A 26,840-nucleotide genomic window follows, 5' to 3' on the forward strand; every position below is an offset into this window, starting at 1 on the left:
CCCAAACAAAAGCAGGTTCCCAAAATATTTAGAGCCCAGTTGCACACTTCTGGTTCCATAATGATGTTGGATCACTTAAAGTTTTTTGAATCACAACATTATTCTCCCCTGTCATACAACAATTATTCTTCTTTTGAACATTGACAAATGTTGTGCCTGAATTATACATTTTTTTTATTCCTATTAAAATAGTTTTAAGCTATTATCAACAGAAAGAAGAGAAACCATCAAGATAACAGGTGATTTCAAACTTCCGCTAAGTTGCATCTCTTAAACACACAATATGCTGTTCTGCTGTTGTCTGGCGTCTCTCTCACATTTAGAGCAATAGCAAAAGACGTAGTTTGATGATGTTGTGAAGAAGCGTGGTATCATGGGAGTTGTTGTCCTCATTGATAAACAGCAGCCATTGCAGATGGAAATTATCTGACATGACTGAGATAGAAATCATGGATCATATTTATGAAGTTTGTTCATGTTATGTTAAGTCATGTTCACCAAAATCCTTCCTCACTCTCTGATGTATCCTGTGTTTTCCTGGAGGTTATAGCAGAAGATTCGCCATTATCTTGAATAAAATTACATAATGTATATATGGATAATGTACGTACACAGCTCAACAAAATACATAATATACATCTGTTTGTTAGATATTTTTATGCGAAAATGTTACATGTTACAGCTTTAACGCAAAACTCAAGCAGAGCCACAGCAGTCTGCTCTACTTAGTAAAGTGGCAATGATTAATCGATTATGAATTGATTACTAAATTAATCACCATTTTAATTTTTTAAGAGAAGTCAAAATTTCCTGACTCCAGCTTCTTAAATGTGAATATTTTCTGGTTTCTTTACTTCTCTGACAGCAAACTGAATATCTTTTAACTAACAATAATCGGTTAATCTAGAAAATAATCAACGGATTAATCAGAAAATAATCTTTAGTTGCAGCCCTACTATTTGGTTTATATTTGATACATATTCAGCAGGCTAACTGATGTGAAAGTGGCTGTCATGTCATGAGAGGGGCTCCTGAACACGTCTCAGAGCGAGTGGTCAGGAAGGCCCACCGAGCTAATGTAAGGCGTTAAAAATCCTGTCAACACACTGATTGTTATTTACAATTCATCACACCGTGTCTAAGCACAGCGGCGATAAAAAACAAAACAAAAAACAGTTTGTCAGGGAGTTGAATGAGTTGGATACACCTCCAGATCGAACGTGAGACTGTTACTTTTTTCACATTCACACGTCAGAGTGGAACGGCGACAAGCTGTGAAAAATCATTCTCAAAGACACCCGAGGCTGTTAAAGAATGAAATAAACAGACGTGTTGTTTACATGATGAGGTTTAAGGTATGCTAATACTTTGACAACAACCAAACATCTCACGCAGGTTAAGTATCAGGATGTGTGAGATGGAACTAATTTCCCAAAGTGCATGTCTGAGCCTTAATATTGTCAAAGATGAATTGCTCCTCAAGCCAAACTGATTACTTGCATCAAAGATTGCTCCGTTACGGCCATCAAACCGATGATGAAAATTACATGTTCATGAAGATCACTGGAGGCAGAAGTGCTTATTAATTGCTTTGGTTCAGCAGCTTTCAGTTTTGTTTACTTACAGAGAAATCCTTCTCCAGCCCCACTTTTTTTTTTTATCAACTTATTTTCTGTAATTCGTGGCAGTGAAAGTGGACTTTTGTGTAGGAAATGTTGCAGTTTGGAGCCACGCAGACATCGTGCTGCATGTGAATGCACCACAAACAAATGCCACTCTTTTGTTGTTTGTTTGTTTTTTTCCTCACATTTCAGTTCCCGTGGTTTCAATAATCACAGCGTGTTAACCGTCTGCAGAAATGACGAGCAGCTTTGTTCCCATCGGGGTGGCACGTGCACCTAAAATAAATGCATTGGCTGTACTGAGTTGTTGTGAGCAAACTGTCTGAGTCTGAATGAAGAGGCCTGTGGAATATTTGACATATTCACACATAAAGATAATGACTTTATGTCAGAACTCAAAGGCTCCGTTAACCTCAGTTTATATTAGAAATAGAAAGATGAGATTCAACAAAGCTAAAAAAAATACTTTATTTCTCTCCCTGTCATCTCCCACATCGTTCTCTCTTTTATCATTGCATCTCTATATGTCAGGATAAATTATGCATGCAGAGCTAACAACAAAGCCCAGCCAGGCATATAATTAAAAAAAAAGAAAGAATCACCTCAGCATTTTTTCAACTGTGGAACAACAAAAATACAGTCTGTCCTAAATATACAATGTCATGCATAATTGGATAGGATCAAAAATGTGGTGTGTATCATATAGGAAACTATCCCGGTCGGCAAATTTACTGTTCAAACAGATGACAAATCCTCCAAACGGATCCCTCTGATCACAGCAAACTGACAAAGGGAAAAGGGAAAACATATATATTTTATATTTTCTACCTTTTGACACCTGCATCTGATTCGCAAACTCCCTGGAAAGTAAAATATGATCTGTTCAAAGTGAGAGAAGTCAAGACACACTGAGGGTCAAAAACATAACAAATCTGCCTAACAGGTGTCGGGAAGAAAAGCGTTGATGATGTGAACATGTTCACAGAAAACATAAATGTAGCTCTTCAGCATCATACTGAATATATTTATAGCTGCACAGGGACATAAAACACCCACAATGCTGTGTGATGGATTGAGAAACTGATAATGAGAATCAGTAACTCAAAGTCAGCTGGTACCTGAGTGCAGCTGGGGGGCAAGTGAGATGTAATGAATTAAAAATTATTATTATTATTATTATTATTATTATTATTATTATTATTATTATTATTAGCATTCATGCCTGAATGATTGAACGTGTTTAGTTGAAACAGAAAACCATAATTTTCCTGTCTGTCTTCATTTGTCCTGGTAATTAAGTATAATCAGAATACTGAAGAGAGGAGCGGCAACGACTTCTGAAAGCAAAAGAGATTCTGCTTTTCTGTAAGATTAAAAATCACATGACTTGTTATTTTCAGCCATCCCACAGTGACGGAGATCAATGACCAGTTTAGCTTTAGATGTCTCAGTATGAGACCCCCCCTGCTGTGACTCCCTGCCTCAACATCTCAAGTTGGAGAGTTAGATTAATCTTCTGCAGCTCTTCTCAAAAAAAAAAACAACACTTACATGGGAGTTAAAGGAGACAAATACCACTATGTACGATAAACATGTAGCTGGAGTCGGAGGACAGCTAGCTTAGTTTAGCACAAATACTGGCAACAACGGAGACACAGCTAAGCTGACTTTGTTTGAACACAGCATAACAAATCCACCTAAAATCTGCTCTAAAGCTCATTAATTAACATGTTATACCTCATTTGTCAATCACAATTGACTGGGGACACATGGGGTAAGCTAGCCTTTAGGGCTTTCTGTCAGAAATCTTTCTGCCAGAAAGCCTTTTTTACACATGGTTTAATAGTCCCAAACTATCATCTTTCCCTAAACCCAACTGACCAAGCAGTTTTGTTGCCTAAACAAACAAACAAATAAAAAAACTAATGATAAAAGGTCATCTGAGTCTAAAAATAATGGGCCCAAGTCAGCAATGACTTTCAAATGGTTGTCAAACTCCAGTCTCCTTGGTTTAAGTCCTGTTCTTAACCCATTCATCTACCACAATCTGGTGGACACTGTCCCTCTGTGTGCTATGTCTCCTGTCTTCTTAAAGCCTTTTTGTCAGAAATCCCTTTCTGACAGAAAGAGCTTTCTGACCTGTCCAGTCCTGAAGGCTGTCTTATCCCATGTGCTTGTTAAAGAGGTTATGTATCAGACTACTTCCTGAAAGTAATGAAGGAATTTGTCCCAACTGGGCAAGAAATAAACATAGTCCCCTTAAAATACAATTTTCTGCAGTCCCATAGCTTGAAAAGTAAAGCCAATGCAGAAGTGCCTTAAAGCTGCATTCTTTCTAATGGCCTGCAGGGGGCGACTCCACTGGTTGATGCAACTTCTCACTTGATTTATGACCTCAGTGAACAGTTTCCCAGTGAGTTTATGGCCTAAACTGCTTTCAGTCTACTTCTGTAAAGCACAATGTTTATACAGTAGAGTAAAATAGGACATGACTTCTGCTTGTGTCTAGATGGTTACCACAGAGACAAGAGAGCGATCACTTTAACCCAAACCCTGATCTTTCCCTGAACTCGACCAAATGTTCTTTGTCCTTAAACCTAAGCAGATCTTAACCACAGTGTTGTCACATTATTTTAGTTTTATTAGTTTGGACAACATGCACGATGAAGAAACAACAAGTTTTGGAAATTGAGGGTTTCCATCCAGGCACGACTGTGGCTACTTGTGATTGTTACCATGGCAACCTGCCCAGTTCTACCCTCTCGTCCAAATATGTTCTCTTCTGCAGCCAAAAAAACCCGAAGATGGTGATGCCATAACGCCAAATTCAAGGCTTTAAAATTAGTCCACAAACCAATGGGCAGTCTATGAGTGGTATTGAGGTTCTCTAAATCTCTGCAAGAAGGCAAATAAGTTTATTTCTCAAAATGTTTTAATCATTATTTATAGGCTTATGCTGTTTAGCAAGCCTGTCACAGTCTGTAATAAAAAACAGAACTGAAAATAAATCTCTCTCTGACAGATACAAACCACAATGACATGTTCAGCCGACCTCAGAACATGTCGATGATGTTATTCTCACCATACAGCATTTACTAGTGATCAGACATTGCTACGGAGGCTTTTATTTTGCAGGGCAAGCTTTCGAATTAAGGCCGAGAAGTAGTTTCCCCTCTTTGACCATGAAGCAGAAGAGACAAACCCCAATTTCCACATGGGAGTGTATGTGTCTGAGCCGTAATGAAATGAGTGGGGCCTGTTTTCCCAGCAGCACTTGAGCAAGAAGATCAAGTTAGTGCCAGTGTAAGCTAATGCATAAAGATGATGATACTGCTGAGACACTTCTGCTTAATTGGGCTTTGAGATGTCATACACTTTTGGAAAAAAAAAAAAGCCTTCAGGCACAATCCACTTGAAACCCAAAATCATTTACTTATTTCAGCATTTCTCTTTTTTTATTATATGTTTTAGAAAGATATTTAATTCAAAACATGCTTTGAGTACTCTTTAAACCCAGATTTGACCACATGACTTTGTCAATCTAAGCAAATGTGATTGAAATGCTGTAACATTATTGATGTAAAGAAATGTGGGCCTGCATTAATCAAACTTTTGAGATTTTCAGCTTGGAATTGTCTCAAGCAGAAGTCAGCAACCCTTACTATCAAAAGAGTTAAAAGTAAAAAAGCAGACTGTCTGGAATAGGAAATTTTCATTTCTAGGATTTGGCATCAACAGTAAGCCCAGAGAGATTCAAGACTAGCCAGCGGCAAAATTTAGAGGAAAAGATGCTGAGCAGTGGATGTAGGCTTTGATGCACTTTTTAAAAGACAAAATATTAAATATCAAGTTATTTTATTCAGCCATTTTTACAGTTTGAAAATGTGAGCTTCACTTTAGGCCAACAACAATGATACATGAAAATTATGATGTTTTTAAAAAATAACTTGTACAGTTCTATAATGTTTTTTGTCAAATCCACAGGGAGCCACTTGTGGGGGGCAGGAGGTTGACAGGTCTTAAGAACTTAAGAATAAAAAAAGTCTGACTGTGAGCGATGACATGCTTTTATCAAAAGACTTAATTACTTACTGTAAAAATAAGCCTTAAGAGCTGCTTTTAACCGATCACGTGATTGATCATATGTATGTTCAGAGCTGGAATAGCCAATCAAAGACAAAGATGTCTTGCGTTGTTCATTCTTTGTTCAAAAATATCTTTACTTTTTACTCAGTCATAGATTTTTCTGCAAAAACAATTATCCTCAATATGCCTCCTAACAATTCATGTAAAATTAATGACTCACCAAGAATCTTACCTTGTAAAATGCTGGGATGAAATAAAAGGAAATTGACCTTAAATGGAAACTAAACTGGAGCAACAAAGAAAGTCTGCTGCTGGAGGCCAGTGAACATCAGACAATTTGGGACAATTCAAGTAACAAATTAATCAAATGAAGACAGTGGGATAAAACTATCCTCCTCTGAATTATACACATTCAGCTTCAGCTACTGTGCTTATTATGACCAATTACATTTTGTGTAATGCCTAAAAACATGTCTTAAAACGTGTGCTTGTGTCTGTTTCTATACTGCGGTCATCTGGGATCTACTCTTAATCATCTTAATGCCTCTGGCACACTGATCAAGGTAATTTCAACAATAGACTAAACAGGAAAAAACAGAACACACAAAAACAGGTCGAACTTTAGACATACTGGAAATACGTAGACGCCGCATTGATCACTTTGGCTTGTTGTTGCATTATTGCCGTACTGGACAAGGAAGAAAATACTGTCAACAAACACGTACATGTTTTTTCTGCATAAAAGGCACTATAACATTTATCTGTTAACCAGTGTCAATGAGTTGTGTTATATTCAAGGTTTTATGATCTACTTTGAGTAAGAAAATATGTTTTAACTTACTTTACATAGATCATAAACCCTTGAATATAACACAATTCCATCAGTTTAGAAAAAACTGCACCTCCTACGTTTACATGTATTTGTTTACAGGTCAGTCTTGCCCCGCCCATTATGGCGACGCTGATGTACCATCCAAAGTGGTGTCTACTTATATATGTCTATGGGTCCAACATTTGACTCAAAAGTTATCTCACAATTGAGAGTGAAGAGGTTATCTACTGTAATTTAAAGACACTCTTTGTACTGTTGTGTTTAAAAGTGGCAAGACGTGTTCAAAAATATCTGAATTATTAGAGGAAAATCTGAAGCAAGCAGTGGTTATTAAGAAGACAACACAAGGGAATGTTTTTATCGTGAGCTGGAAAATAAAGATATGGTTTTGTAATCTTCTCTCAAGTCACGCCAGAGCCGTACTGCAGGCTGCTGAAAAAGTTAACACCGCTTGTGAGATGTCAAAATACTTATTGCAGGGACCGCGTCTCTCCAGGGGAGCGACTGATGGTCACTTTGAGGTTTTTGGCAACAGGTGAGGCGCAGTTAGACCAGTTTAATCAGGTCACAGACCAGTTGTAAAACACATTAGCATGTAGGCAAAATGAATAAACATAACTCCTGATTAATCTTCATGTAAAATTCATTTGAAAGCATGGCAAATTGATCAAACCTCATTAAAAATGGACAAACAACTCCAAATAACACCAAACAAACATTTGTGTTTGCTGGGGGATGTTTTATTGGTGTGCCATGGGCTTCAGAGGCCACTGGAGCTCTCTTAATTTTTTTTTTTTAAATAAATTTAATAAATAGTTTTTTCTTCAGTTTAGGGAGAGCTGGAGAGAAGAATTTTTACTTTTATTTAAATCCCAAACTTCAATAAATACAGGTCCAGAAAACACAGCTGATATGGTTGTTATCTAGTATTAAAGGATCTGTTAATCAATTTGTGATGATTACAATTTTATTTGCTGTTTTTCTTACTTTTAGATTATGAATTGTGCCTTTAAGGCTCACTTGACCTGAATACTGCAGCACTCTCAAAAACCAAAAGTAGAAGTGCCTCTCTTGTGGCCTAAACTGTATCATCTGAAGGAAATGAAGTATAAGAGCAGGAGAGAAATCAAAATGAAAGAAGTTCTAGTTTTCTTGCTGCGCCCTGCGAGTTAAACTTTTTCGGATGTCAGTGGCTTCCACTTTAGAGCGCGAGAGTCAATCACCGGTCTCGATTGCAGGCTGAATGTGAAAAGTAGGCAGTATTACAGCCGTCTGAACGCTGGGCAGACCTTAAATTGGCTCTCTCTCCCAAATACGGACGCAATGAATTTCACATGGGAGCTCTAAGAACAAAGTGCTCTCAATAACACTGTACTCTATCTCACACAGACACACACACTCTCTGTAACCCACGCACACAAACACACACACACACTTGCAGATATGCATATGCCTCTGCCAAGTATATTTCCTCTTTTATGTACCACGCACTAAAAAGCTCATACAAAATGCTGTAAACATTGTCCACATACAACATCGTATGAATACAAAATAACAAGAATCTGTACACAGTTTACAGACTTCAACCAAATATGGATACCACTTTACAATAAGACTATAAATTATTAGAATTAGGTTATTAATTAGGTTGTAAACACTTTATAAATCATTAACAAACACTTATGAACAAGTTATAACACAATTTTCATATGTTGATATGGGCTCACTATTTGGCAAGACCAAGTTACTGCTTACTGCTAATTAATCCTAATAATAAGATACTGTAAAATATATCAGGGCTTCAATTAATGATTATTTTCATTGTTGATTAATCTGTTGATTACTTTCTTGATTGATCGATTAGTTGTTTGGTCAATAAAATGGTCAAAAATGTCAGTCATTGCCCACAACCTAAAGAAAATTCAGGTTGCTGTCCAAAAAAGAAGTAAAGAAACTTTTGAAGAAACTTTTTTCACTTTTGTGAAAAAAAAAAATTCACATTTAAGAAGCTGGAATCAGATAATTTTGACTATTTTTCCTTATAAAACTACTCAGACCAATAAACCAGTTATTCAAATAGTTTTTTCTGATGTGTTTTGTAATTAGTGCCTCACTTGACATTGTTTTGTGTGGTGGAGGCATTTGAATGTTGTTAATGAGAAAAAATGAGAAGAAAATGAGCATAAAACGAGAAAAAGAATGTGTTTTGTATCTTATTCATTATTGATTAATCAAATATTAGCATTTTCAGTTGTTGGTTAAGAAAAATGAATAAAATTTGCAGCCCTTTAAGTGAGCAATGAGACCTGAGGCTTAACAGTACAGATAAATATGGGCTCACTATTTGGCAAGCAGCTGGTAACTGTTGCCCTTTTTATTTAATGTGCTGCAGCAGCTTCTTAATGATTTTTAAAATGTTGACAACCTAGATAATAACCAAATTATCAAGCATTTAAACATTATTTATAAGGTTAGTTTTATTGTAAAGTTGTACCCAAATATGTGCCCATTACAAAGTGAATTTCTTTGAACAAAGTCTTCAGCCTCTTTTGAGTCTGAGCCAGTTTTATACTTTTGAGACGCTCCATCAGCTCCACGGCATCAACTGCCCAGAATAAAAAAGTCTTCCTACACCATGGCCAGGGCGACCCTGTCAGGTGTCATCGGGCCCGTCTTGACAGAGATCCACAAGTCCTCAGTGTTGGCCGAACTCTTTTTCTTCTTCGTCTCTGACCTTGATGTTGCCATGGCGTCCCCGCAGCAGCAGCAGCAGCAACAGCAGCTGTTGGCATGGCGACAGCAGCAGCAGTGGCAGCACACCACCAAGGTAGTGAGGAGGACGAGCAGGGGAAGAGTTAGGAGGACCACGAGGCAGACGGTGTTGTAGACCCCCTGGTTGTGTTTGTCCGTAGCGAAGTTCCAAAGCTGGTTGAAAAAATCCTGGATGCTGTCTGTTTTCCCATCCATGGCGTTCAGATACGGAGCTCCTTTTTAATTGAGTCTGTCTGGCAGTTGTAAAGATTTAATAAATCCTTTAGAAGGTTATGAAGTTTGTAAGTCAGTAAATGTGCATAATAGGCTGCTGGAGCCTCCAGAATGATTAGGATATGGTGTTAATTTAAGATGAAAGTCCTGGTTTCAGCTTTAAAGTGGTGAGATATTAAGTTTTACTCTCAATGTTCAAGAAAACATCAAACATCCACCAATTCAGCGGCTGTCAGGTCAGATATTTCTACTTACAATGATCAGAGTTCAGATAGTTGCCCTGAAACACAGCACTATCTGCCTCTGAGGCCTGAGTATGCGCTCAGGCTTGTGTTGTTTATATGAAATGGAAACAATGGAAGCGTGGAGGGTGACTTCATGTGTGCCTCCTTCCTTTAAAGTGTCCTCTGAGCATTCTTTAAACAAATCCACAAGGCCAAAAGCTCATTTGTTTATAGCAAGGGTTTCTTTGAAAGCGCCCGGTTTGTGATGATTCTGATCTTGATGCGAGAGGGGAAAGACGCCAAAATCCGCACTTCAGACAAGTTTGTTTATGCTGCTCGGCGTTCCAGCAACTGTTTGTCTTCTCTCGTCCTGTTGCCCTTTATGGATCTCAGTTTACTTTAATCCAGCTGCAGAGAGGTGGTTCGGAGTGGGCGTGTCTGTGGAACAAAAACAAAAAGAGAAAGTGAACATACACTCTGAGAAATAAAGATGCTAACCAGAACCATAAAAGGTTCTTCAGCTCGTCCCCGCAGGAGGACCCTGTTTGGTTTGTGGTAGAACCTTTTCCAAAGGGTTCCACTTGGAACCCTTTCAGAGAGTTCGACCTAGAACCCAACATAAAGGGTTAAACCTTGAACTATCTGTGAGAGGGTCAACCCAGAAACTTCGATGGGAGGTTCTAGAGAGATCTTTCTAAATGTTTATATTGCTGTGTATTCCAAAGGTTTTATACAGAACCCACTGGGATGGTTCTACCACAAACTCTTTTATATTTTGGTACAGAGAACCATTGACAAACCCTTGAAGAAAGAGTTCTTCACAGATTTTAACAATCCTTCTTTTAAAAAAATGGTTCTTTGGATGAAACGGGTACTACAGAGAACCTTTCTGGTTTTACACACTCTATGAGGGTTCTACCCAGAACCTTTCCACCCCCCTAAGAGTCCACAGAGAACCATTTTATATTCCAAGCATTTTATACAGAACCTACATGGGAGGGTTCTACTGACACCCATGTCATATCCCAAGCGTTTTATCTGGAACCCACCTGGGGGTTCTATTGAGAATCCTTTTATATCACAAGGGTTTTATCTAGAACTCAACCAGGGAGTACCAAGAGCCCTTTTACTGTATATTCCAAGTTTTTTTTTATAGAATCCACCCAGAGGATTCTACCAAGAACCCTTTTATGTTATGGTACAAAGAACCCTTCCTTCAAGCAAATGTTTCTTGGTACTCTCAGAAAAATAATGGCTGTTAACTGGTTCTTCAAAAGGGGGTGGTTCTTTGTGTATTTTAAGTGGTTCTTTAAAGTCAGCCCCCGAAGAAGAACGATTTGGAAACTTTATTTCAAAGAGTGTGGGTAGAAGTTTTGTTTCCAGCAGACAGCTCGTCTCGCCTGCCCTGCCTCCATCCATCTTTCTGTCTCTATCTGTAACATCTCTACTCCTGCTCTCCCCTCCTCCTCTTGTCAGTATCAGCTTCAGATTTCCAGCTTTTCCCCTCATTAATACTGCAGAGGAGTCATTCAGGATTCAGGGCAGATCTCTGTAAGAATCCCACTGAGGAAGAAAAGGGGCAAAGAGAGAGAGAGAGAGAGAAAGAAGGAGAGGACGAAACGGAGGGAGATTGAGTCTGAGGGAAGGCCAGACAGAGATAGAGGTAACCAATCTTTCTAAGAGTCCCGCTGAGACGGAGAGTGCGACAGAGCGTCAGGGAAAAAAAAGAGAGAGGTAGGCTAGAGAGAGACCTGCTGCAGGAGGTTCATCTGAATATAGCCGGATAATGGTTCCCATTGGAGGAGATAGATGGGGTCTAGCTTAAAGGGATATTTTGGATTATTGAGCGACGGGTTATATGAGGTTCTTATCGATGGTCGGTGTATCAGCAACACTGCTCCCAGTTTGTAGAGGCAGAGAGGAGCACGAGCACAGAAACTAAACAATATACCACTGTGGACAGGATCAGCAACAAAACGTATTTTAGCCACTTCAAAAAAAAAAAAAAAATTTAATTTAGTGTATGCTGCAGTATATTTAGAACATTTTCACGACTTTAGTTTGCTATAAATGACTAATTTCACCTAAGGAGTTTGGTCAGTTTGGTGGGAGCAATATTTTGTCTATATAATAGCAATTTCCCATCATACGAGGCTGTGATGGCAAGGAAAAGTGATAATAAGCAATAATAATTTTCTTTGGTGAACATTTTTTTAAGTGGCTAAATAACCTTCTGTTCCTGACCCTGTCCACACAAGTACATTGCTCATCTCCCGTGCTGGTGCCCCTTTCTTCCTCTCCTGACTGGGGGCGTGCTGACTGGCATCTACAGCAGGTAACACACCGTCTCTCTATAAGTATCTCATACAACATCACTTCTAGTCGCTTTAAGTGTTTCAGAAATGTCTGATTGAAACATTTTCCTCTGGCCTTGGATGAAATCTCCAGCTCTCCTGGAGACAGAAACACAAGGTGAGATACTTCAATTAGTCAAAGTCAGTCTGAGAAACAAAAGTTATATTGTTCCTTTTCCCCTCTGAGAATATAGACTGTTTGATTAAGTCTGAGGCCTTGAGGCGACGTCTTTATCTAAATGGTGTTAAACAACTATAGTTTTTGACTCAAGTGTGTCCCTTAGACTCTTTATAGCTCACGGCTATGGAGCTTCTTTGTATTCTTGATGCAGGAGGGAGAAAAGATTTTCATCTCACATTTGGCTGCTCCTTAGGTAGAGAGACAGAGAGGGAGGAAGATGCACCTGCAAGTGGAGAGCAAATAGATTTGGCGTGGCTGTCGCCGTGCGTTGCGTCTCATGTGTGAAATTGGTTTACCCGCAGACAGTCTGCTAACTTCCCCTCCGTTCATTTGCTTAACAGGAAACTGAGCGCTTAAAGCTAAGTAGCAAGAATCATCTGCAACGTCAGAGCAAGAGTTCAGAAAGAGCGGTCTCATCTCTAAAAGCACACCAAATCTAAAATAAATAATCATATTTCAAGCTGTGCTGGTTGCTGTTTGTGTATCTGGTTAATATTTGTGTGTGTGTGTGTGTGCTTATTTTCATTTTAGATTTAAAAAACAAGTGCACATATGCAGCTCTGCTTTGCTGGACCTCATGAACCTTAAAACCACAAGTTTGTTTTTGGATTTAAAGGTGCAAGCTCGCCATATATTTTTTTTAAATCCCTGCATCATATACTCATGGTTACCACTGGGAGGTCGTGATCATCACAAGCAGTTGCAAGATGAACCTGAAAGATTATGAGATCATCAAAAGGATGAGAAAACAGAAAAACATATTTCTGCTACACATTTGTCTTCTTTTTTGTCTTTTGTAGTACTTGATCATTTTCCTTCAGTTCCATACTACATTAGGGCTGAGCAGTGTATTGATATATCATATTGTGAAATGAAACTATATCATATATATGATCATATTGTGACATGGCATAGGTGTTGCCTTTTGCTGATTTTAAAGGCTGCATTTTTCTGAACTTACCGGACTTTTCTAGCTGTTCTATTATTTGTCTTTACCCACTCAGTCATCAACATTCTATCCATTATTATTATATCTACATTACTGGTGATTATTTATCAAAAATCTCAAAATCTCATTGTTAGTTAGAGATGTTAATGATGAATCACTAATCACTGTTAAGAAAGTGCTTATTAAAAGTGTTTTCAGTTGTCTAGAACTGGAAGTAATTGCTCCTAATTTGACATTGTTTTGTTTGCCGGAGGCATTTGTTGAATAAGGAAACTTAAAATGAGGATAAAGCAAGGAAAGAATGAAAATTTGAAAAAAGTGAGACAAAACATGCATATTGCATCTTATTGATTATGAATGATTAATCAGTTGTTTGGATTTTCAAATGTCGGTTAAGGAAAGTGCACACAGTTTGCAACCCTAATATTAATATTTTGTGAAAGCATCAGTAGCCATACAATGTTGTCGCAAGGTAAATATTGATATAAAAATATTGCGATATTTGATTTTGTCTACATCGCCCAGTAATAATACAACAAACTTATTATATCACTGTAGACTCATCCACCTTTTGGAGTACACAATATGCTGACAGTCACCACCTACGCGATCAATAATTATTGATATCAACCATCATGAAACTACATTATCATGATATTTTCAGCTTTATCAACCTGGCCTATACTACACACTTACTGTATGCACTACTGTATACAGCTTTTACACTTAGTATACAACAGACATCAATAAACAATCAGGCGGCAGCAGCTCCTCAGACAGTCAGACCGTTTCCTGCAGCCTTCAAAGAATGTACAGGAATTCACCTAAATATTTACATCCTGTTAGATCCATCTGTAGCCTACCTGTAGTTTGCAGACCATTATTTGGATAGTTATGGTTAAAGAAATTAACTATGTTTTTGATGGCTGATGAAGTTGAAGCAGAAGAGACCCTACTACTTTTTTAAGTGTTATAGACATAACCTTTATTATTAATCACACAAGATCTTCATTGCAAAACATGAGACTAAAAGCCTACAATTTAGTGCTGAACATTATCCACTGCAGTCTGTGGAAACTGTGGCATCTGGCCCTAAAACTGACGCCTCAATCTTGTGAGGTTATGGTTGCCCACGTGTGCATGACACAGGGGCAAGTCAGGATCGAGTTAGGCATAAATCTAACCAGCATGGATGCAGCGATCACCGGCGATCGATTCGGCACAGGCCTGGCTCGTCTTGAACGAGCCTATTGTTTTGTGCTAACAGGAAATGATGCAATGCGTGTGCAGTGCAAAGCCAGTCAAACTGCAACTTTATAATGTCACTGCCAGTTAAACAAAAAAGACACCACAGATGTTTCTCAAGAAATCCTCAGTGTTCCTGGAGCGGTTTCACCACCATCCACAACAGCTCTGAGAAACTCCACTTGTACATTGCATTGTCAACAAATAATCAACAGCACACCGAGATTAAATTTGTCTGAGTATGTACACCAACTGCTCTGAGCATTTTGTCACATTACCAGTGTGAACATAATTTGTATGTGTGGATTTGGGTTCACAGCCGCTCTTTGGTTGAACCACTCACAACCAGCAGACTGACTGTATATAATCAGTGACAAGGTTTGCAAACATCTTCAGTTTAAAAGGTCACCAGACAGAAGTGTTGCAAAGCACCATCATAAAATATGTTCAGAAATATCACAAAAAATGTTATGCTTGGCTGAGGTGTAAATGTTTGTGTATCGGTGAAATCAAAACTGCAGTGGAACCAGACTTAATGAATAAATTGTGACATACATGAATGTGATTTTAACATCTCTTAAACCACCAGTATGTAAGATTTATTAGTAGAGTATGGCAGAATATAATATTTATAAGTATATTTCACTTGTGTAAAATCGCCTGAGAATAAAAATTGTTGTGGTTTTGTTGCCTTACAGAGGTTGCAGGTTTCCTCCAGACCACTGTGTTGTCCTAGATGCCACTAAATCTTACACACTGGTCCCTCCACCAAGTGGACAAAATGGCAAAAGACAAAAACATCAGATATGTGAGGATGACATCTTGCCCTCGTCATCTGCAGCAATTAAATCGCACCCTTATGGAGCGCCGCCAAACGTTTATCTTCATGCACCAGAATCCTTATAGCTGCATATCAGTAGTGGATCAAAACATGCATGATTCTTGTTTTCTTTTGCCAATTTCCTTAAAGTTTCATCAAATTTTGTTCTATATTTGGCTGGAAGCTTTACAATAAACTATGCGAAGCCAGATCACATTATATTGCTGGGAGCTGCGATGTCAGTGCCACATTATTCTTGATTATTTTCTTTGCTGTTGGTACATGTTGTTGTGATGAGCTTGGCTGAGCAGCAGCACCTTTGTGTACGCTCTGATCTCCCTCACATTATGAAAACACCGTCAACACGACAAGCCGGAGTCACTGAACAATAAGTCTGCGAGGAGCAAGACAAAGGCCGGGAGCAGCTCAGAGGTGTGATCAAGCTACATAACAGAGATGACTAACAGTGTATCAGTGGTTAAGTCATTAAATGGAGTGGATAAGTCACCAAGTGTTATGATTATTATCTGGTCTCTGTCCAGGAACCATAAGATTACACTAAGTTTTGCTAATACATCATCAGTGTCAGGAAATGTTAAAAAAAGGGTCCTAAAATATCAGCTATGATCTCATGTGGATAACTCAGAATAGTTAGTCATTGTATTAAAATACAATATTTTCCAGCTCAGGTACTTTTGCGGTTGGATGTTCAAAGTAGAAGTTGCAGAAGTGCCCACGTACTTTACTTGAATAGGAGTGCAGGTACGTCTGTAAAAAAAGACTCTGGTAAAAGTAGAGGTACTGATTCAACTTGTTTTCTCAAGTAAAAGTGAAAAAGTTCAGGCTCTGCTATGATCTCATACTATAAAGCAAAAAAAAAAGTAGCCCTCTCAAGGACATTCCTCCCAGCTGTTTCTGTGCAAAGCTAACTGAACCTCACCTTTTCTCCACGGCCAGGTGCCTCAGTCTGTTTCATCCTGTTATGTCCTTTCTGTCATATTGTCTTGTTATGTCTTTTTTTTTTATTAGGGTTATGGTTACGTCTTTTTTCATCCTGATACACCTTTTTCATTTTCTTATGTCTTTTTTGCCTTGTTACTTCTTTTTGTACGTCTTTTCAGGGCTGGGCAATATAATGATATTATATTATATTGTGATATGACACTAGATATCGTGATAGATTTTGGATATCGTTATATCATGATGTGTCAGAAATGTTGTTTTTTCCTGGTTTTAAAGGCTTCATTACAGTTATGAGATTAGCTTGAAATGTCTGGTAAATTCTCAAAATTACATCACTTATTTGCCTTTAATCACTTAGGCATTATATCCACATTACTGATGATTATTTATAAAATAATCCCACATTTTGTGAAAGCACCAATAGTCATCCCTGTAATATCGTTGCAATATAATACAACAAACCCTCAGCCACTTCCACCCTTTGTAGTACACAACATTTCATCAGTCTCAATTTACACAATCAATAATTATCGATATCGACCAATATGAAACTTCACTATCATGATAGGTTTTTCAGCTATATTGCCCAGACCTACGTCTTTTTCATCTTGTTAAACTTTTTGTCTCTTGTGTTGTGTTACATCTTTCACATCTTATGTCTTTTCTGGTTTTCTTTCTTTTACATCTTATTATGTCTTTTGCATTGTTTTCATCTCATTACATCTGTCGTGCACACTCATAAATATTGTTTTATTGTCCCATTAGTTTGAATAAAAATAATAATTCCCCTAAAATGCATTAAAACTAAAGTAACAAGTCTGTTATGAAAATGTACACACATTTGTGTTAAGATGTAGGGAGTAAAAGTAAAAAGTTGTCAGAAGAATTGAACAAGTAAAGTACATATATCTGAAAACTCAACTTAAGTATTAGAGTATTTGTACTTTATTTCCCACATCTGGTTCAAAATTTCTTGAGGTAGAAAATATTATTGTGGCACAGCAGGCAGTGCAGTGAAAGTAACTGAGAGTGTTCAACCTGTAAATGTTGATGATGCATGTGTGAGCTGAAGGTTATGATTTATCTAAGGTACAGAACAGAGGAGGTCATTTATAAAGAAAAAAATAGCCATGTTTATATTAGAAATGGAGATGTTTTCCTGGCTCATATCTTCTTACTGTGATGCCCTTCTAAGCCTCTGACCGGGTATTTCACTTTCTCATGACATTGTGCTCTCCTGCAGCCATTCATATTCAGGAAAAGGCCATTTCTGGGGCACACAAAGCCAGGAAGGGGCTGAGAAAAATGTTATGATTGCTCTCAGTTAGCCTCTCGCTGCTCTTTAAGGAGCATGTGCGACCTAAAAGACAAAGTTGTGACAGAAGGCGAGGCAGGAATCTTTAATGAGTCGCCCCGGGCACGCGGTCAGAGCAGATCTCTCATCATCAGTCCATATTAATACCCAGTTCTTGGACACGTCTTGAGTCAAACGGTTAAAACCGTACTCCCCTGCTTTTTTTTCCCACAGAAATCATGAGCGATCTTGGATCACTAAGTGCAGCTGTTTCGCTTGGGTAGCTACAGTACAGGCCTGCTGATGGTCTGGAGGAGTACAATTCTCCACAGTGAGTAAGAGCAAGTGCACAAGCCCAAGACAGTTCAGACTTGTGTCAACTTAATCTTGACAAAGGGGAGGACATTCTTACAGTATGAGCAGCAGGAGGGGGAACCTAAAGCCAGCATCAGTGAATGTTTGAGCCAAAAATGTTTTCTGCATACAGCCAGAGAACAATAGAAGAGTCCAAAATTAGAAATTAACCTCCCAATTTTGACAATTTTGTACAACTGTGCTGTATTTTCCTTACTTTTGAAGCAATTGGGTAACATACATACATCATATTTACGTTCTAAACTGGGCTACTTGTTGAGGATGCAACTGCAGATAAATACAATCTAACCGGCATCCCATGGTTTATGGAGTATGGAAGCATTCTGGCTTCTCTGAAGTTGATGGGAAAAGGAACTTGTCCAAAAACCACACTGTGTGCAAACTGTGTCAAACTAAACTTACTGCATCATTACAAATATGTCATGTTTCAAAAGTAACAAGTAATCACACAGTGAGAGAAAATAAATCATGTAAAGAAATGTACAAACATTTTAATGCATCAAGATGCATTTTATAATGGTGTCGTAGGCCTCTGAACCAGGTGAAAAAAGAGATTCCCACACTTATCTAGTAGAAATACTGTTACATGACTGGAGTCTTAGTTAGATTTTTCAGATGTTTGTAATTTATTTGAGTATTTATTTTTCAGACAACGTTTTCTGAAACTCCAAAAAAAAAACATAACTTTAACACAAACATCTCTACCGTACTCCTCATTTTTAAAAAATAGAATAGTTACTTTAGTTTTAAGTTATTTTAGGGGAATTATTATTTTTATTTTGTATAATTGTGTGCTGACATACAGAGAGAGGACGATTCCTTGTGTATCCATCCAATATTGATGCCTCTGTATGACCTACATGAGCAAACAAGACCATCAGTGAGAAGGCTGGCTATTTCTATGTACTTATTATTAAAGGTAGAATCAGTATGATCTTTTCCAAGCTGTTCGTAAATGCACCAAAGAGAGAGAAAGATTCCAGGATGTCAAGTACGTACTTTTTTAGTTGGTAAAACGTCAGCAAAGTAATGAGAAAGTCAGGAAATAGAGGCAGAGGGCAGAATCTCTGCATATACAGACACAACTAGTGGGTCACAAGTGATGACTGAAAGGAATTATGTTCATATGAGTCCATACTTGACATTTTTAGGAAAATGTCACATATCATGTCTATAATGTCTGCCATTGTCCTTGAAATCAGATGAATTGAGCCTGTGTTTACATTTTCACAGACAGAATTACAGTAAGTGCCAGTTAAAAAGGAGGACATTTTTATTTAGATAATTATATTTTTGTTGTAAAATTTTATGTTTATTACGGTGGAAACTGCCGCTTTTGTCTAAAATATGAAAGTTCCTTGTAGTATCTTTAAGTAAGTAGTAATCTGAGTAGTTATAGTTTGTTACTTTCTCCCCAGTATAGGGATAATAACAATTAACCAAGTAAAAGCTTTTGTTTTCATGAGGTGAAATTTGAATCACATGGTTTATTTTAAAAAGTCAAGAGGAACTTGTTATGTTACGCCTCAGAGCACTTGATGGCAGGAAGAAACTTATCAAGTTATCGTTGTAACTTGTCAAACATCCTGTCACATCTCACCTCTGGAAAAACACTTGTTTTCTTTAAAGGCGTTCGCCACAGTAACAGCAATTTAGCCTCTGTTTCCCCCACAGACACACAACAAAACACACCAACAGCTTACATAAACCACTCAGAACAATTTCAAAGTGTTTCAAGTCGCCGGCACTCAAGATCTCTTTGAAAAGCGGCACCTTACCCCGCAGGCACTTGTGAAGCGGCAGGTCAGCTCTCCCCTCCTGTCTAATCCAGTCAGCTGCTCAAACTTCTGTTGTTTCTGTTTTGGCATCTGGCTTCTCTGCTCTGTTCTGGTCCCCCTCACCCAGACATCTTGACAAGTCTTCACTTTCTGTTCCTGTTTCCCTCTCTACCCTTGTTTCCCGTCCTCCTCCTCCTCCTTCTCCTCTCTCTCTCTCTCTCTCTGTGTGTGTGTGTGTGTGTGTGTGTGTTTTGGTCACGTCACTGTACCCTGCCCACTTTGTGTAAGAATGGGCCCTCTGTCTGTGCTTGTGTGTTTCCTGCGTGGCGAACTGGATTCTTGTGGTTGCTTGACTTTACTCACACAAGTGTTGAGTGATGTCAGACAGAGAAGTTAAGTAAACTGAATATGAGATGAAAATCATAAGAAGCCTTTATTAAAAGTGTCTCAAAACAAATATTAACATGCGCTGATCTGCAGACCTTACAACAGCAGCATTAAGGTGAAGGTGAGGTTGCAGCCTATTGCATAATAACTAAATTATAGCTCAAATGCTACTCCACCCATCTCGCAGTTTCAAAATTGCAATAAAAAGGGGAAATGAAAAATGTGTGTGGTGAGCACCAGGTGAGAGCATCAGATGCAAGTGAGATATGAAAGAGTGAGGTCATGTGAACTGCAGACTCACACTCTTCGCCTTGGGCGTTGTGGTCAATGCCCTTTCAGTTCAGTCAAGCAAAAGAGGATTTTTATTCAAGTAAGAAAAAGGAAGAAAAAAAGGTCTATTTACGCTCCACCCCTCAGAAAGGGGAAGTTACGAGTTAATGTGCACTGACTCGAATACTGTATAAAACAGTGTTGTGTAAATGTACAGTGCAGAAGGCCTAATTTATGAACTAAACATGTGGTTAATGTGTGCCTGCCTTTATTTTAGTGTGACAGGTTTTTTTTTTAGCATTTACAAAATAATGAATGAGGATTTTCATTTCATTTTTTGATGCCTTTGTAGCCAGTAGCAGTGGTGTGGAGACTGGACCTGACAAAATCTGACAAAAAAGAATTGCAACTCGACTTAGACTTGAACACCAGTGACTCGTGAATTTACTTGGACTTGAGCCTTTTGGCTTGAAAGTACTTGATACTTCACTCCAAGGCCAAAGATTAAAAAGTATGTTAAAAATGTGCCACAAATCAGTTTATTTCTTGTCATTTCCTGAATCAGCTGATGTTACCGCAGTTTATGCTGCATGAGTGAACACTATTATTACCACTATTATTCTCCAGATCCACTTTATCTAATCCACGGCTGCACTATATAGTTAAAAAAAAGGCACATTGTGATTATTTTGACAAAAATTACAATATGTGATGCGATTATCGAGAATGGTAATTTTTGCATTACAATTGTCATTTTTCCTGAAAATAAAATTTAAATTGTAATGATGTGATATTTATTTAGAAGGGGTGTGTATCACACTGACTGAGGTGATTCGATATGTATCTTGACATCATCGTTGAAATTTTTAAATAGCCAAGGATTCGGTAAGATACAGTTCAGGCCTGTCATGATACGATATGATGTAATACAAGACAATGCAATGTGTGAATCTTTACATTTCGATTGTATTAATGCTACATTTGTAGAGCGCTATTAGTAAAAAAAATCCTCATAGTAACAGGAGAGACAGAGAAAAGGAGACATTACAGTGGTGTTAACGTCTTATTATGCATCTCATATGTAAATGAGATAATGTAGCCTACATAGGAATTTGTGAACAAACTTTAAAACTGTTTAAAATGCATTTTTGCAGCAAGATGATATTCTACTGTTTCACATGAAGAGTGCTGTGGTTTTGATTGGTGTGGGGGGGAACAGTGATGCTACGTGTTACCTGCTGTCTCAGAGACGTGATGTCTCTGTGGTTCAGACTCGTGGCTCTGTACTCTGCTGTCTGACACGTTTTGTAAATGATTTGCAGAAGTGTTTTTCATCTTTCTTATAATACCCAAACTTATTCTACACTTGCGCGTTATCAAAGTTTGGTGGTGCGACATCGGTTCTTTCACTGTCCCTTTTGAGGAGACAGAGATGGGAAAGGAGGAGCGCTTGTTTTGTGTGAGCAAGTCAGCAGGCGTCCAGCTAGAGTGGTGCAGGCAGAGACAGTTACATAGGTAGTTCACTGATGCCAAAAATGAAACATATGCACATCCTGAGATGTATTGATATGCTAGTGCTGCATGTTTCATATTCAGCTTTTTACTGATACGGGCCGTCAGAACTGATGCACTCATATCTTATGCATTAAAACCGGATGCATCAGACGCATGAGTGAATCGTTATACCCCTATAATTTCGGTCTGTACCAGACATACACTCTTTCACTGGGAGAACAAGATTTGTAGGGCCAAGACATCTCTGCAGCACTACTACATTGTAATGTTGTTTTCTCACACATTTTTCCTTTTTTTAAAAATTGTGATTTGGTGCTGGTTCTGCGATTTTGGATATTGCACTTAGCCATATTCCAGCTCATTACTGTCATCACCACAAATTATAATTTGTAGGGTCAATCTCATGTTATGCTATTGCCCAAAGCATTTGAGATCAGCACTGTCACACTACAAATCAGAAATGGAGCTTCTGATTGGTCGACTGACTCAACCCAAGGCATCTTGGGATTGCCAGTGGAACATGCTTGTCTTGCTTAACCAAACCTCTCACCACAGCGCTCGGCACTGGAAAAGGGTCTGGCTCCACACATGTACTTTCTGCTATAAGAGAAAAAATGCCCTGCCTTCTTTGCATTTCTTCAAACCAATTGCAAATTTCTTGGGCAGAACTAAGCCCAGAATGTAGCAGCGGTGCTGCTGCAAAATAGTGTTGAGGCGGAACTTTGTTGAAACACAACAAGACTTTGATAAGGTAGATAGCAGATGCCGCAATGCCATCTGAAACCTAGCAACCAATGGCAGGCTTATACCTGCAGTGTGCATCTGGTGAGTCAGAGTAACAACATGCTAACAGCAGCAACAACTGTTTTCAACGCGGAAAAATGGTTAAATAACTACGTAAGATATTCAGTGTTGGATTTGTCATTACGAATTTATTTTAGTCTCCAAAGGACACTGCAGTTCATGGCTGGGTTATGAAGTTTCTGAAAGGGATACAGTCACACCAGAGTTAATATTGTAGGTGCAAAGATAACATTATCGTAACATTATCACTTTTCCAGCAGCTGGGAAACAGCAGACTTTTCTTGGTCTTGAGAAGCTGTAGTGTTTATTAACTGACACACTGTAACCTGTACTGTACATTTACTGCCAGACTGACAGCTTACCTCTCTGCTTCGCTAGCAGCACTGCTGCCAAGTTCCTTACACGAGCTACACTATGCTTTTAACAGTATTCCTCAGTGAAGTCCAATAAAACATAATTATTTATACTATGTCTCCCTTCACCTAAAATATAATCACCACTGATATTACATGATGATTTACTACAGTTACTGTAGGTGTAACCACTTCATCTTGTAGTCTTGAGAACACGCTTCATGACCATCTGACTGGCTGAACATGAAGTCTGTTTCTCTGTAGCTACGGGGCATGGTTACATGAAAATTGATGAGACAAGCCTCACCATGTCTGCAGGTGTGTCTGAGCCATCTTAGACAAATAGCAACCACCCGCCCACACACACACACACGCGCACGGCCAACACACAGGGTGCTGTCTGACAGGCAGGGCGTATAGTGCTGCACAGTGAAGCTATATCACAGCTGCTGTTAAGGCACTACAGTGTCCAGTCACCTCGAGCAAGTGTTGATTAATGACCTGAGTGTAGCAGCACTTTCCCTTGATGGAAATCCTTCTTTACTGTAGTTTATATGAAAATGATTTCACGACAGCCTCCACTTGCTGCTTTTGATCGCTGCTGCAGACGTGCCTGCTTGTAAAAGTCATCTTGCATAGGCAGACCTATCTCCACAGTGCTGTGTCAGTGCTGGAGAAACGTCTGGCTCCACACATTCTCACCGTGGTATAAGGGAAGAAAATGCTCTGACTTGTTTGTATTTCTAGAAAACCAATCACCTTCATCTTGGGTGGTGCGAAGCCCAAGATGTGACCGTGCCCCTTGCAAAATACAAGGATGCAAACATATGTATGGTGAAAAACAAGACACCTAACCAAAGTCCAAAAAATGCAACAGCATAATAACATATATTAATACGATAAAAGCCTGTGCTATATGCTGCTAAATCTGAATATTTAATATACTATATTAATACAGACAATCAAATGCTAAGCACCAAATTATTGCTTTAATTTAACAAATTAGAGAAGTAACATAACTGCAGTATTGGGGAGTAGTTACCTACATGTAGTTCAGTTGTGTTCTCCTCCACAATTAATTGCAATAAAATCCCAATATGGCCAAGTGCGATATCCAAATCACAGAACCAGAACCAAATCACAACAGGTAAGGCTTTCCACAAGGATATGGAGCAGACAGCCAATGGGAAAAAAACTGCCAGCTAAGGGGTAAAAGGCCCTATTGCATATTTTGATGTATGAGTTTGCCTACCCGATTGCAAACATGCAGTGAATTAATGTAAAGCAGAATCAGGCTTCTTGTGTGTTCTAGCCTGCACAGTCTGTAAATAACATTAGCTCTTATGGGCAGTTAGTATGATTTAAGTTTAATTTTGTGCAAGTGTGTATGATGCATGTATTCACATGTGGTTCTCAGTTATCATGATTATTTTTTTCCATGCTGTAGTTTATGAACACTGCCGCACACTGGTGTTCACCAAACATAATAAATAGTTGTATTCCACTCTTGTTTTTTTTTTTGTTTTTTTACTGGCAAAAAGTCACAGACAGACTGAGAGATGCACTGACATCGAACTTATAGAGCAGAGAACACACCTTCACCTGATTGATGTTTTCGCAATTCACTCTAAGGTGGAGGAGGTGCCCTTGGGTAATTTGCAGGGTCCTAGACATCGAGCGTATTGAGTTTAGGGCTGCAGGACTTGGCCACAGTAGAGACACAATAGTATGTATGTAACTGCCAGCTTAACTACTGACTTAACGAAACATCTTTCATGATTCACACACATTTAAAAAAAAAAGGGACATTTCACCAAAATGGTGCCAGGTTTTTTTTATGGAACATTTGTACATGGAGAGGGGAGCAGTGCCATGAAAACTCCTAAATCCCTGCTAAAGATAGCATTTCCTAACTTGTTTAATGCCTGTGCCATTAGCGACCAGGTTATGTTATGTGTTTTGAAAGCTTTACCAACCCATTTGTTGACTTTGGAATTAGACTCAACAGTCTTTTCTGGTGTGTTTACATACAGCAACTGACAAATCCAGTGCATCCTACCTTTAACATGCAGATAGCAGGCGGGGAAGAAAGTGGTGCCTGAAATAAATGCCTAATGGCAGGCTTATACCCATAGTCTACGTCTGGTGAGACTATTCATGGCACAGATCTGCTGTACGTACAGATACACTTTCATACATGCAGGGGTCATTTGAAAAATCTTCAACTTGATCTGCTTTTCAACCATGAAAAGATAGGAGGAATGATCTGAAAAAGCAACAATGTGCCCTTTCAGACATGCTGTGATTCAAAAACTCAAGGCTACTGTGACTGTCTCAGTACAAATGAGCAGTAGTTGCTGGATAAATACGTGATGAGGGTATTAAAAAATGTATTATTTTTTGTTCCATGATGGAGACTTTATTTTGTTCCTATATTAGGCCTATAAGGACCCTATTGTACCTTCCCTTTCCTCTGAGGATACCTTATGTTCAGCTCAGACTGCAGTCACCCTTGTATGCGTCCCATTTCCTCCTTGGAAACTTTACTCCCAATTTATACTTCTTTGACCCTGTACTATAACGGGCGGAGCTCCCATCTGGTTTATAGAAACCTTATTCTCAGTCGAGCTCACCTGAGGGAAAGCTGAAACAATACATCCCTTTATCCAACTCGGGTCTGTAGCTGAACAAATTGCAGGAAAGACCAGTGAGCTCACACTGGATCACTGATCGTACACTCATGATAGCAAAAAAAAAGTGACTGTGACATTACCAGTAGCTTTAAGGAAAGCCTTGTGGAATTACCGGACTGTGCAAAAGGGCATTACAAATCACTATGAGCTGCTGGTTCTGCCAACACACACTGAAATATGAGTGAGCCCAACACCGTGCACTCTGTGAGTTCTTGAATGTGAGCGCTAATGAAAAGTGACTAAAGGGTTGCTGTAGTGGAATCTGACAAGTGTCCAGAAATAGTCTGCTAATAAAACTATTCCCCCGAGAGGCAAACCTTCGCTGTGATTCAGTCCTGCAAAATGTTTGGGCCCTGCGCTGTGAAAACAGGCAGGGAGCAAGACGGGCAAGGACATGATTAGTCTATATAAGGAACTGCTTCTTGCTCTCCAGAAAGGCCATTATTGAAGAGCTATTGGCTGGCATGTAAACTGAAGGCTTTTACAGGGGCGCCTAATTGCACATTTCAGCTATGAGGTCAGTCTGAGCTATTTTAACATTTAATTACGTAATAATCTCAGCATAGTTATTGTATGACACAGACTGTCTCCTGGGACTGGACATTATGTTAAACATTTCTTTCTTGGCTCGTGAGGAACAGAACTTCAGTCTGTTCTGCTGCATAAATAAATAAAGGCAGACACTGTCAGCTCACAGTAAAGGGAAGTATTTTCCGAAGTGCTTATATTTAATCAATGGGGACTTTCTAAGTTCCCATTTTTTGCTCCAAAGTATTTCCAAATGCAGCAAAGAAATATGAGACATCGTGGGAATAAAAAGTCACTCAAGTTAGCTGACATTTTGGGTTGCCATGGATGTTGGAGCATAAAAAAAAGTACACTTACACACTTTCTTCCCAAGAGTCAGATAAGACTTATGATACCATTCTTATGTCTGTCCAGTAAATATGCTGCTTAGCTTAGCTTACCTCTTAGCTTATCTTAGCATATAGACCGGAAACAGGGGGAACACTAGCCTGGCTCTGTTCAAAAAACCTGCTAGCACCTCTAAAGCTAATTAACACAGCATATCAAGTTTGATTTAACCCAGTGAGTACCATAAAATTATTT

The 26,840-nt window shown here is 38.7% G+C and overlaps 1 protein-coding gene across 1 annotated transcript; it reads right to left on the reverse strand.

Annotated features, from left to right (window-relative positions):
* Window positions 1-8,623: 8,623 nt before the first annotated feature.
* On the reverse strand, window positions 8,624-19,917 carry kiaa0040 (KIAA0040 ortholog). The gene is made up of 2 exons (XM_084732345.1): window positions 19,709-19,917; window positions 8,624-10,187 (listed from the first exon to the last, which is right to left on the reverse strand). Exon 2 carries the CDS (start codon window positions 9,505-9,507, stop codon window positions 9,169-9,171), a length of 339 nt encoding a protein of 112 aa, XP_084588471.1. The 5' UTR covers window positions 9,508-10,187; window positions 19,709-19,917; the 3' UTR covers window positions 8,624-9,168.
* Window positions 19,918-26,840: the final 6,923 nt, after the last annotated feature.

This window comes from Lutjanus erythropterus, chromosome 12, assembly GCF_056507025.1.
Source record: "Lutjanus erythropterus isolate fLutEry1 chromosome 12, fLutEry1.hap2, whole genome shotgun sequence".
In the NCBI taxonomy this organism is placed as follows: domain Eukaryota; kingdom Metazoa; phylum Chordata; class Actinopteri; order Lutjaniformes; family Lutjanidae; genus Lutjanus; species Lutjanus erythropterus.

Bases quoted from the DNA above. Each gene is read 5' to 3' on its own strand.
- kiaa0040 (XM_084732345.1), bottom strand. From the start codon at position 9,507: ATGGATGGGAAAACAGACAGCATCCAGGATTTTTTCAACCAGCTTTGG.